General features: G+C 36.5%; 1 protein-coding gene across 1 annotated transcript; it reads left to right on the top strand.

The window, feature by feature from the left end:
• Positions 1-567: 567 nt before the first annotated feature.
• LOC135195915 (trypsin-1-like) lies at positions 568-8,399 on the top strand. The gene is made up of 8 exons (XM_064222418.1): positions 568-693; positions 5,600-5,640; positions 6,327-6,388; positions 6,602-6,773; positions 6,928-7,196; positions 7,312-7,454; positions 7,562-7,682; positions 8,221-8,399. The coding sequence occupies exons 1-8, from the start codon at positions 655-657 to the stop codon at positions 8,397-8,399; spliced, it is 1,026 nt and encodes a 341-aa protein (XP_064078488.1). The 5' UTR covers positions 568-654.
• The last annotated feature ends 4,840 nt before the right edge of the window (positions 8,400-13,239 follow it).

Raw genomic sequence — 13,239 nt, forward strand, 5'->3', positions numbered from 1 at the left:
GGTTTGAAATAATGCTGTAGTTCTCTTCAGCCGATGCTTTTGAACTGAATATAGAATTTAGGCCAAAGGACAAGCACCGGGACCTATGAGGTCATTCAACGCTGAAACGGAAATTGACAATAAAAAGTTTGAAAAGTGTAACAGGAGGAAAACCTCACAGTTTGACTATGAATCAATTGTTAGGAGAGGGTGGAAAGTAAGATGGAAGAAAGAGAATATGAAAGGAGGCATAGTAAAAGGAACGAAAGCGGTTGCAACTAGGGGACGAGGGCACGCTACAAAGACTTTTGAGTAATGCCTACAGTGCACCGCATGAGGTGCACTGACAGCACTACCCCCACACGGGACCAGTCGATGCTTGTCGATGTGCGGGTAAGCAATTAAGATGAGTATGTGGCCGAAAGACAGAAATTCACAGGTGACGTTTGAGAAAGACTATTGATCGCGGATGACTAAGGACCTTTGGTATCACCGGTCGTCCTGTTCAAAGCCGTTTACATTTGGGGTTTTAAATATTCTTTTCACCTGCGTTCTCTCTACTAGATAAATAGAGTTCGGAGGGTGAGGAGAACAGCAACAGTGGCGCTGAAACTTGCTCCACAGACACTCAACAGTAGACCTCAGTCTCATCTCCTTGTCCGTGCAAATCCAAGCATGAGATACCAACTCTTTCTTCTGGCTTCGGGCGTTTTGGTAAGGAATGGGCTGTCCTAGCGACTCTTCGGGCTGATAAGGAAGAGGGACTTCACTCGTGTTTATAAATCGTTGTTCATGTACAGTGTCGCGAGTTCGTCATCATCAAGTATGACTTCAAACGTTTCAGAAATCTTTTGGATTAGATGAGGCTCTTAAGGAAGTTTGAGACTAGAATCATTTATCACAACCCATAGTATAAGAGAAATTAATAATTAAAAAAAATAGGGTGCCGTTATTCTCAAGATATGGAATGAATCCTCAAATTAGCTTCAACACTGGCCACATTCGATTTAGAATAAATACTTATTCATACACGATTGTATAGCATACGCTCTCTCTCTCTCTCTCTCTCTCTCTCTCTCTCTCTCTCTCTCTCGCTCGCTCTCTCTCTCTCGTCAAGTCTCCTCTGTCTCTCTCTCTCTCTCTCTCTCTCTCTCTCTCTCTCTCTCTCTCTCTCTCTCTCTCTCTCTGCAGTTTTCTTCTTTATTTCAAGTAAAACACAAATCAAGTTTTGAAGATAAATTTTTCGCAGATGATCCAGTTCGAAATGAAAAAGAGTTCGTTGAGTTTTCAGTGTGTGTACTTCTGTGGTAAAAGTAACTAGGTTTTTGCTTCGTAAAGCTTCCAACGTCCGTTTTCGAATTTCTGATACGTCACATATCATTAACGCTCAGTCTACATCAGTCTTCCGCGTAGCATGAAATGAATTCATGGACTGAATGTGAACCTCAAATCTTTGTCTTTTTATTGTGGCAAACAAAAAGATTCATTCGAAATGTCTAAGGCTAAGGCCCCACCGAATCCGTCGCGGCGCGTCGCGTGCGTCTAACACGGCTACGCGTTTTGTGCGTTTCGATCAACTGTTATAGTTCAAACACGAGTGGCCCCACACGGCGCATGAGCGTGCGTGGCGTCAGGTGCGTTACCGGACTAGACGCACAAGGAACAAAACATTTTGTTTTTAGCCGCACGTGGACGTGCGTCTTCCGCATGAAGGAAGAAATTGTGGTAGACCTACAACAACCTGCATTTGAACCACCTGCCCAACTTTGAGTTATAATCAAATGTGATGATTTGTGGTTATGATAAAGGATTAAAGTATTTTTTTATTATATTCTAATGGATACATTTATGTAAATATCTTTGTTTCAGAAGTTCCTGTATCAAAGTGTTCAGTTCACACACAATTCTACGTATCTTAATTTTTGTATTAAATGAAATAAAGTGCAACTTTAATTTCGAAATCAGTAATCCTTCCCTCAGAGTTACTACACTACAAGTTTCTTACGTTAATACTTATCTTCTGTAATTCGTATCAAATTTTGATATTCGAGATATAATGCCCTAGTGAATTAAGTCAAAGGTTTTCGGCGGCATCCGACAATATTAAAAAAAAAACTTGTCTGGACGCTATCGTAACTTATGAAAGTTTTGCTCATTCTCCACTCTTTCCTCATCTAAAGTTATGTCATAAGTCCAGATTTTCCTACTGTTCAACGCCTCTAATTTGGTTGACAGCACCGAGTCAGAGGAAAACCTCCCTTCATAACGGCAACTACTGCTGAAGTTTGAATTGTCCGTCTTATAACCGTCACTCGTGTGTCTGGTTGGGCCACACTCGCAGAAGACGGAGACGCTTGTAGACGGATAGCCGTGTTGCACGCACGCGACGCGCCGCGCCGGATTCGGTGGGGCCTTAGCCTAAGTTCGTGTTTAGAAGATTCACAGCGATTTTCAGTCAGTCTTATTCAGTTTTAGAAAAGGATCATTCTGTGGCTTGATAAAAAGCTTTTTGTATCAATGTATATATGCTTAAAATCACAGTAGCTGCACGTGACTTCATAATATAAGCAAATCCCACGGGAAAGATAATAATCAGAAATTCGTAGCCGAACGCTTTCGTCCTTTAATAAGACATTGTCGAGGCACACATGAAATACAGTTGAAAAGAAAGTTACAAGGTAAACAAAAAATTAGAAATGCCAGACGGATAAATGTCAAAAGGGTCAAAATCAAAGAGATAATCCAGGATAATCGGAGATCGGAAGGTCACAAACTAAAACAGACTTAACCATAAGAGAAACGGAAGCTTAGCCATATAAAGTCCAAAAACATTTATACAACTGAATATATTAATTTTGTTGGTTATATTTATCAACAACTTTTTAACATATGACGGCATCGAGTTTAAACAAACCAAGACTTAAAGTTAGAACACTTCCATTATTTGATTTGATGAAACAAGATTCAATGATATTCCTTTTAACTGTGTCGATACACTGCATTAAAGATCTTGCCCGACGCCAGTTAATAGGATGATCTAGATCTCTCATATGTACGAATAATGTATTCGATATTTGTCCAGTTCTCACTGAATATTGTTTGATTCGTTGTGAAAGAGATTTTCTAGTTTGTCCGTAAAATATATTTTATCACAAATTTTTTAGAAGGAATTTCATATGTGCAGCCAGAGACATCTTTTGGAGAATTTTTTTATTACTAAACTCTTAACATTAATATTACTGAAAACAACATTTATGTTGAAAAGCTTTAATATTCTAGGAATTTATAAAAACCTTTTATCATACGATATTTTGAGAATGCTATGTTTACTAAATTCAAGTTTGTCATTAGTTAAATAAATAGATTTTCTAGCTCTTTTCCATGCTATATCTACAAAAGTCTTTGGGAATTCAAGTTTCAAGGCCATATCGTAAATAGTTTTATTCTCAGCGTCAATAAACAGCGGACTACAGACACTAGAGCCCTTAAAAACATCCCAGAAAAAAACAGAGAATTTAACATTTTGATGGTGATTAGAGTAATAATGAACAAAAGAGGTAATATTAGTTGAATTTCGAAAGACTGAAAAGATGAAAATTCTATCATTTTTATGGACTATTACATCAAGAAAATTCATATTGTAATTTTTCTTTCTTCCTCTATAGTAAATTTTATAGAAGGGACTAAATTATTGAGCTTAATAAGAAAATCCTGGAGATTTTCGTGAGCTGGCCAAGTACAGAAAATATCATCCACATACCTAAACCATATAACTTTTTGGGCAAAATTCTCGGTAAGAGTTCTGTCTAAAAAAAATTCCATGTAAATATTGCCAAGGACAGGTGATAAGGGATTACTCATAGCCATGCCAAACTTTAGTACAAAACATTCACCATTAAAACAAAATTTACTATCTTTGAACATAACCGTATAAGACTAATGAGGTTTGCTACAGTTAAAGGCATATCATACCTTTCAAATTCTTCCTCCTTCAAGTAAATCATCTATAAGCACTTTTGTAAATAAAGAGCCAACGTGAAAGCTAACCATATTAAAATAAGAATTCAAATCGAAACTATTCAATTTGTTTATAAAGTCAACGTTGTTTCTTACATTCGTGTTAGAAATGTTTCCTACCAAAGGTGTAAGAATTGTTACAAGGAATTTAGATAAATTATAAATTATACGTAATTGAGCCTACTGAACTAATGATTGGTCTGATAGGGTTATTGATTTGTGTATCTTGACTAAACCATATAAATAAGGTAGGGAGGAGCATTGAGGCGCCTCCTATACGTTCCAAGTGTTCAGAAATCTCCGGTCACCTTTTCATCTACTTCAAGATCTAATTCATTGCTGATTATCAGTGTTACAAGGTCCTTACGTGCCCCTTTAAACTCATAGGGGAGGGGTGGCAAGACTTTTGGACTCCGAGAGCTACTCTAAAGTCTTAAACTCTTTCACGATCTACCATGCAACATAATCACATATTATTACGTGTGAAAAAAAATTTCAAATGGCGCCATAGTACTAACCATAAAACATGAGTACCTACAATTGCCTCACTTATATGTATATATATATATATATATAATATATATTATATATATATATATAGGTATATATATTATATATTGTGTGTGTGCAATAATATGTTTCATGATAAAGATGATCCCATAACATGACCAATAAAATTGTTATGATGATTAATAATCTTATTACTAAACAGTTCTATAAAACATGAGCACCTACAATTGCCACATATACACACACACACACACACACACACACACACATATATATATATATATATATATATATATATATATATATATATATATATATATATATATACACGTACATATATATAAATGAGGCAATTGTAGGTACTCATGTTTTATAGAACTGTTAGTAATAAGATTATTAATCATCATAACAATTTTATTGGTCATGTTATGGATCATCTTTTATCATGAAACATATTATTGCACACACACATATATTAATACGATTGTACCTGGGAGTGCGCAACTGTGGGGGACAACATGAAATAACCTGACAATAGCCTGGGCAAGGAGGTGCAATCATATGAAAAGAATGATGGCTGAGGGCCTGTTTCAGAGTAGTTCGTGGTTATGTATACTCTAAGGTTAGCTTCATTAATTATATTACACTCACAAATCGTATTATAAAAAGAATGATAACACCCTCTGGCAGAGGTGGCCAAGCAAGTGGCCGCCATCGACCCTGAAACAGCAGGTCCTTAGCCGTCGTTCTTTTCATATGATTGCACCTCCTTGTCCAGGCTCTTGTCAGATTATTTCATGTTGAGCACTCTCAGGTACAATGGTATTAAAATGTGTGTGTGCAATAATATGTTTCATCATAAAAGATGATGCATAACATGACCAATAAAATTGTTATAACGATTAAAAATCTTATTACTAACAGTAAGATTTCACACATGAAATCAGATAAAATGAAACACTGAACTTGATTATTTAATCGAAATCTACAATGTTTCAAATAAGAATGTAGACCCTCAACGCACTCTCTCTCTCTCTCTCTCGGACATATGTGTTTATATGCGCACTATACTTTCATTATCCTTTGATTTCAGGGAATTTTGACAGGAGTCAATGGGAGGGCTCCAGTCCCCAGGTAAGAACAAAGAGGATTTCGTTCCCAACTCTCTCTCTCTCTCTCTCTCTCTCTCTCTCTCTCTCTCCTCTCTGTATAGAATAAGGCGCTTATTCTAATTAAGACAGACCACATAAAACAGATCTACCAGGTCGTATCTCAAAAGTTCATTGAATGGGATAAAAATTTTCAGCCGAGTAGCTTCCGGCAAGTAATTGCTTAGCGTTGTCGTCACCATTAGTCATTAAACAATGGAATACGTGAACTATGGATTTGAAAATAATGTATAAGACTGAGGTTCCCAAAAGAATTTTTAATCAGATTTGTAAGGCAGTCAATATTCTAATACAGTCTACTCATCTGAATTATTCGAGATCTGGCCTTTATGAAACCGAATCCTTTGTGTACACCTTAGGAGACCGGGAAATCTTCCATGGCTAAAACTCTTGTGACAGATCAGTGATCATTTCCCAAGTAAGAATTAACAATTTGTTCATTTAGCTGGTCTGATACGAAGCGAAAAACAGTGTCTTTTACTCCTGCTTTTGTTGATTTAAAGGTCGGAAAATTGTCCCTTTAAAACTGGGTGGAATAAAATCTCACAATGAAAAAAAAAATTGTTTTTTAGTGGTATTTTCTTTCTTCACAGGACTGAAGGAAGTATTTATAATTTAATTTGCCGCAACCATGATTTTCCCTCTCTACAGGAATCAAACTTTGGGTGGTCTTATCCAACCGCGTGATGTCAGATTCACCAGTGAGACCGAAGGTGAGGCTTGAAATGTGTCCATTGAGAATCATTGATCATTTTCTTGGCCTTAACTAAATTATTCTATTTTGCTGTATACTCACACATACGCACGTGAAGGAAATGAATGGGACTTCAATTAATTTCCAGAATAAAGTAGAACGAAGATTATTACGTAGTCTATTGGCATCACTTGCATAATTTATTCATCTTTTCCTTGTTCTTCCCGCCAAGCTTCTTGTGGAACTATCAACCGTGCTTCTCGTATTGTGGGAGGAGTGGAGACGGAGGTGAACGAATACCCTTGGCAAGTGGGCGTCGTTTACACGGGATCCTGGACGGTCTTCTGCGGAGGGTCGATTCATAGCGAGGGATACGTCATCACAGCTGCACACTGTGTGGATGGGTAAATATCTCGATGTGACCCTAGGGGCCTTGGAGGAATAATGGTATTCCTCCAAGGTAGGGGCGGGGGAGTCGGGTTCTCTTGCTAAGGGCATGATTACATTGGATATACACTTCCTTCATTATTCGCTGTGCTATCGCTGTTTCTTTTGCAGGACTCAAAGCTCTAACCCACCAATTGAGGTTCTTCTTGGCGCACACGACGTGAGCGCAGGCCTACCTTTGCCGCAACGAATCCGTGTGAAATCCATCGTCATCCACCCCAAGTATGAGAGATCTAATATGGACAATGATATCGCCATTTTAAGACTGGCATCGCCAGCAATACTGAACGACCAGGTGAATCCAATTTGTCTCCCAGACGCAAATAAAGACTTTAGCAACGTCAAAGCCATAGTCACTGGATGGGGAAATACTAAAGAAGGTAATTTCACGTGAGCCTTTTCTCTCCCTTGTGTTATTTTTCGAGCCTCACTGAAAACTTTCATTGTCAAAGACTTCAACCTTAATTAAAGGTGTCTATTATTTTCTCTTTGCAGGTGGAGGGTACGTAAGCCAACTTCAGGAAGTGCAGGTGCCTACGATGTCCAACGATCGGTGCAAAATGGCCTACAGCCCTGAAGCCATCACAGAAAACATGATCTGCGCTGGATACGCAGCCGGAGGAAAAGACTCCTGCCAGGTTGTTCAGTCTGTTGAATGAAACTAGGCGTGAACTGGAATGAACACATATTTTTAGATTTACGCCTATCTCAGCTCCCCATTAACGAATTATTCTTTTTGCGTCAGGGTGACTCCGGAGGACCTTTAGCCACGGAAGACGGAGGATCTTGGGTGCTGATCGGTGTCGTGTCATGGGGCTCTGGATGCGCTCGACCCAAACAACCAGGAGTCTACGCGAGAGTGACAAGTATGGCCACTGTACCGATGCTTTTTGATAACGATGTAGTACTATATATATATATATATATATATATATATATATATATATATATATATATATATATATATATATATATACATATGCAAGAGGTTTTCAATAGGAACTTTACGTACCATTGACCATTTCCAAATTAGTCGGATAGATACATAATATATTTATATATATTATTATATAATATATATCTATATATATATATATTATTATATAATTTATATTATATATATATATATTACCATAATATTAATATCTCTATATATAATATATTCATATGCAAGAAGTTTTTTCATAAACAGGAACTTTTACGTTACCCATTGAGTACATTTCCAAATTAGCGGCATATATACATAATATATATATATATATATATATATATATATATATATATATATATATATATATATATATATATATATATATATAAATTGCGTATAAAGCGTCGTTCACTGCTTTATGTGAACATTTTGAATACGTTTGTTCTGCTGATATCTTTGAATGTGTTCAACAGAGTACGTCGACTGGATCAAAGCTGAGACAGCGGCAGATGTAAGTTCGGGAGGCGGAAGTGGCGAGAAACCTGGTCACAATCTTTCATCAAGTTTCAACACCGCCTATGCCGAGTACAATTCTGATTCCTCCTATGCTTGGAATTCAGGGTCAGAGAGCTATTCTCCATCAGTCTACTAATCCCTTTCTAAGGTAATTTGTTATGGACTTCCTCATTTCAATTGAATATCAATGGCGGTTGGATTGAAGATGATGAAGTAATGAACAAAGACTGATATATCGGGTAATATCTTATTGTAAATAACTATATATCTACAAATTTTTTCTCTCTCGCGGTTGTAAACTAAGTTCACGAATTTCTCGACTGCATCAAACATAGAAAGTAATATATATTTCCTTTCGTCAAAGTCACCGGAAGCGTTGCATAACTAAACAGGACAAAATGAGACATTCGTTCAACGGAGAGAGAGAGAGAGAGAGAGAGAGAGAGAGATAGGCAGGTTTAGGGGTGGGACATGCCAAAATATTTTAAATGACCACTTCGTGTTACAATTCTTAGCTACACAGAAGATACGGACTAGACATAAGACCAAGTGTGACTATGATCATGGAGAATAAAAAGTATAAGTAAAAACAGAGGGAAATGGAGCCACTCGCGGCTCTCATTAAACAGAGTTGCTGAGTCCTTTTTTTGGCAAAAATGATAAACGAGAGCACTTCCTCCTTATGCCATATTGCAAAATTAATGTGCTTGATAGGTATGCTCGTCTTGATTTTCTATCCTTACGGCTTCATCCCAACTTTGACTGACTTTTTAACAACTGTATATGCAACTTGACCGTAGAATCAGCGCCATGGAAACTTGAGTAAAGTGCAATTACATACCGCAGAATGCTCGGGAAAAGGAGTCTGCCTCAAGATCGGCACCGACCTTTGCACTAACGAAGCGGGGCGAAGGATGGAAGACATCTACTGCCAAAATGTGCTCCAAAAGCCATCCTCCGCATCCTGTGTAAATTTCCTGAATTGGAAAGCTTTCCTTAATAGAAATAAAATTGATCAGATATGAAACTTTGCCTTTATTCTCAACCTTAACGTGGCTGCAGGAATAGCAATGGAAATTATTCATTTCCTAACAGCAGCTCTACAGGAATAGTGCCGTCAGTGCAGCTCATCATGCGCACTGTAGGCATTACTCAAGGTTCTTTACAGCGTGCCTTCGGCCCCTAGCTGCAACCTCTTTCGTTCCTTTTACTGTACCTACTTTCATACTCTCTTCCATCTTACTTATGAGGTTGAGGCCCTGAAATCATCCAAGAAGAGGCTGACAGTAGAATTATTTTGCATCTTCAATATATGGCTTCTAAAATATCCAAAGATTTCACCATTGTTATCAGATCACCAGATACAGATTTGTTCATCCTGTTGCTGAAATTTGCACAAACCATAAAACAAACTATATTATTCGATACAGGAGTAGGAGACAAAAGACGCCCCATAGAAGTGCAAAAGGTTATAGATGAAACTAGACCGGAGATATGGGAAGTCTTGCCTTCCTTTCGTGCTTTTTCTGGATGTGATAGTGTGAGCGCATTTGTTTGGAAGGGCAAGTTACTGCCATGGAAATTATTACAGAAAAAACCTTAGTTTATCTCCACTTTCAAATTTCTTGGATCTAGTCTTCCTGGGGATGAAGATACTTATACCCAGCTAGAAAAGTTTACATGTTTACTCTACAATCAGTCGTCAATTCAGTCATCTATTCACAGACGACGTTATAATCATTTTCTTCAAAGATACAGCCCCAGATCAGCTATTCTTTCAGATTGTGATGGGATAGATATGAGTTTGCTACCTCCATGCCGCATGTCGCTTAGAGAACACTTATAAAGAGGGCAAACTATCAAGCATTCATATGGAATAGGCAGATCAAGCAAAACCAGATATACCTTCTCCAGACAGGCATGGGTTGGGTGTGTCATTGAAGGACGCTCAGATTTGTATGATGAAGTGGATCACTGATGCCACAGGAACTGATTGATGTGAAATCTAGGGGATCATGTAGAGGAGGGAGAGATGGAGGAGGAGCCGTATGAAGTTGATGAATCAGATGAAATTAACAATATCACTGATTTGATGTATGAATATGAGGATTAAATATGCAGTATTAATTGTGGGTCCTTGCATTGCATTTAATTAATCATTTTCGGTAACTAATATAAACCAATAATCTGGAATATTTACTTATCTTTATCGAGTACCGGAGTGTTATTACTGTACTATAAAGCATAATTCTTTCAAATCCAATGTGCCAAAGAATATATTAGATTTGATTCAACTAATCCTACACTATCGATTGTACTTCTGTATAAATTTGTTTTATTACAAGGAAGAATACTTTTCAACATTGCTTTAGCCAAAAATATATTGATTTTTTTAGCTTATGTAAGCAGCTTGTTTTTATTTAGATGTTTTTCTGCTATATGAGATGCCGCACTAATATTAACGCTGTGCATAAAAGAAAATACTGATTTTGGTATGGAATTAACAACTCAATCATTTCCAGGTTAGCGTGTGTATTCAAGGGCTATAAAACCAAGCTTTACTAAATCAAATGTCTTAACAAACATATTTATTTGCTTTTGCATTTAATTCATTATCTATTTTAGATGTCAAATGCACTTTTATTTCTTAAGCATTAATATTACCAAAAGGATCACTTTAATTTATTGTGCCTTAAAAACCCATTCATATTTCGAATCCTCTCTTTTCTAATAAAAACCAAATATTTATTGATTTAATTTCTTTTCTTGTTTTCCTCTGATTGTTTGGGCCAAAATCCTATGATTTAATCTCATTTGTCTTTTGATAAGAAATTACATCAAATTACATTACCTATTCCTTGCCCACTTAGTTAAGCTAACACTTTTTGAAATTACTTGAAATTAGATTTTTTCAAATTATTTTCGAATTTTAGATGTAGCAGCCAAATACTCATCATCTCAGAGTGCAGAAAATCATACTCTGAATCAATTGACTCTAAAGTAATAAAAAAAAGTAGAGTCTGCAAAGATATATTAGTGGGGAGAGGGGGGAGGCAACTGGTCCAGACTTTACAAAGCAGAAGACTGCACCCAAGCATAAACCGCCTCCTAAGAGGTGAAGATAATTTTTCTCATGGTATATATTTGCTTTAATTTTCGTCTAAATATACCATATTATATATGAAATAACATCTAAAAAAACCAGCTCTTTATGGATATTCCAATTCTAACACTCTATCTATTCACTGAAAGAAAGGAGAGCAAACTATGATAATATACATTTTCCTTGAGAGTCTAAAATTTATACTTAAACCTGAATAACCTATTGATTCCTATTTGTTCGATGAAATAAACTATTTCATTCGATTCAGCGTAGTTTAAAACCCACAGTTTCTTACCATTTTTAATAAATTGCTTTTTTTCTGTGCGTGACAAAAAACTAACATTATTTTTTTATCCAATTTTTTCCTTAATATTTTTCAATTTTTGGCTGTAGCAGCCAAATTCACCAAAATCCAAAGTGCAGAGAACAAGAAACTGAATCTACGGACTCTAAAGTATAAAAAAAATGTGGTTGGCAAAAATCTCTAGGGTGGGGGGGAGGAGGGTTTCGGCTGTTGGCCCATGGTTTCATGTGTTCTGTATAGATTCGCAGTGGTACCTTGATTATTACCCAGGATCTGCTACGTCTTTGAATTCAGTTTTATCTTCTGATTGTGTTAATGTAAATACATGTAGTTTTAAAGTTATCCTAACTTGTTTAACTACAATTCTTTAAAGTAAACGCCTTCTGCCCATGTAATAAATCCCTTCTCTTCTTATTTTTTACGATTTCTTGCTCTTATAGCAGTCAGATCCTAGAATTTCATATGGTAAGTAAGTAATTGTGTTGTCTAAACCCAGAAATTAGTATCATCCCAGTGCAGAATTGTATATATATATATATATATTATATATATATTATATATATCTATAGATATACTATATCTGTATGTTTATATATATATATATATATAATATATATATCTATATATATATATATATATATATATATATGATATATATATATATATATATATAAACGGATGTAAGTATGTGCCACATACACTTTGAAATGCATTGAGCAATTTAAACCAAGCTTGGTATACATATGACTTACCATCTAGAAAAGAATTTGGTGGGGATAAGATATCACTGGCATTGAAAGGGGGTGGCGTGGGAAGGGGGTGAAATGCAAAAAATTACTGAAAACGACAGATATTAGTGTCTAATCCATGGTTTTCAAAGTCACCAAGAAGAATAGTGACACTCCTGATTCCCTTTAAGTCCAAGTTCAGGCCCAGTAGGAAAGGAGGTTAGTAAGGGGGTGACATGTAAAACTAACCAAAAACAGCAAATATTGAGTGTCTAAGCCATAGTTTTTGAGGTTGCTGAGATAAGTAGTTACACTCCCGATGCCCTGAAGACCAAGTTCAGAAGGGGGTGACATGCAAAAATAACCAAAAACGATAGATATTAGTGTATAATCCATAGTTTCTGGATATTTGTGACTAATCCAAAGTTTTTGAGGTCGCTGGGATGAACAGAGTTGCTCCCAATGCCCTTCAAGTACAAGTTCAGCCCCAATAGGAATGGGGGTTAGAAGTGGTGAAATATAAAATGTCAAAAATGTTGGGCAATGTAGCTGAAGCAGCTATCTTAACAGGAAAGAGAGAGAGAGAGAGAGAGAGAGAGAGAGAGAGAGAGTTTATCAGTTGTCATTCAGTTCTCCCAGGTAGCACCGGGTTGGACAGTTAGTTTGATATAAAAAAGCAACTTTCAAAGACTACAGTCCCTGATTTGCTACTTGCAGATGTTGTGTCACAAATTTGTGATGTCCCAGAAGGAGGAACCAAAAGTAGGCTAATGGTTCACAGTAAGACAATAAAGTGGTTTCATAAGAGGAAGTACATAACACTGAAAATTATTGAAACAAA

Source organism: Macrobrachium nipponense, chromosome 17 (genome assembly GCF_015104395.2).
Source record: "Macrobrachium nipponense isolate FS-2020 chromosome 17, ASM1510439v2, whole genome shotgun sequence".
NCBI lineage: Eukaryota > Metazoa > Arthropoda > Malacostraca > Decapoda > Palaemonidae > Macrobrachium > Macrobrachium nipponense.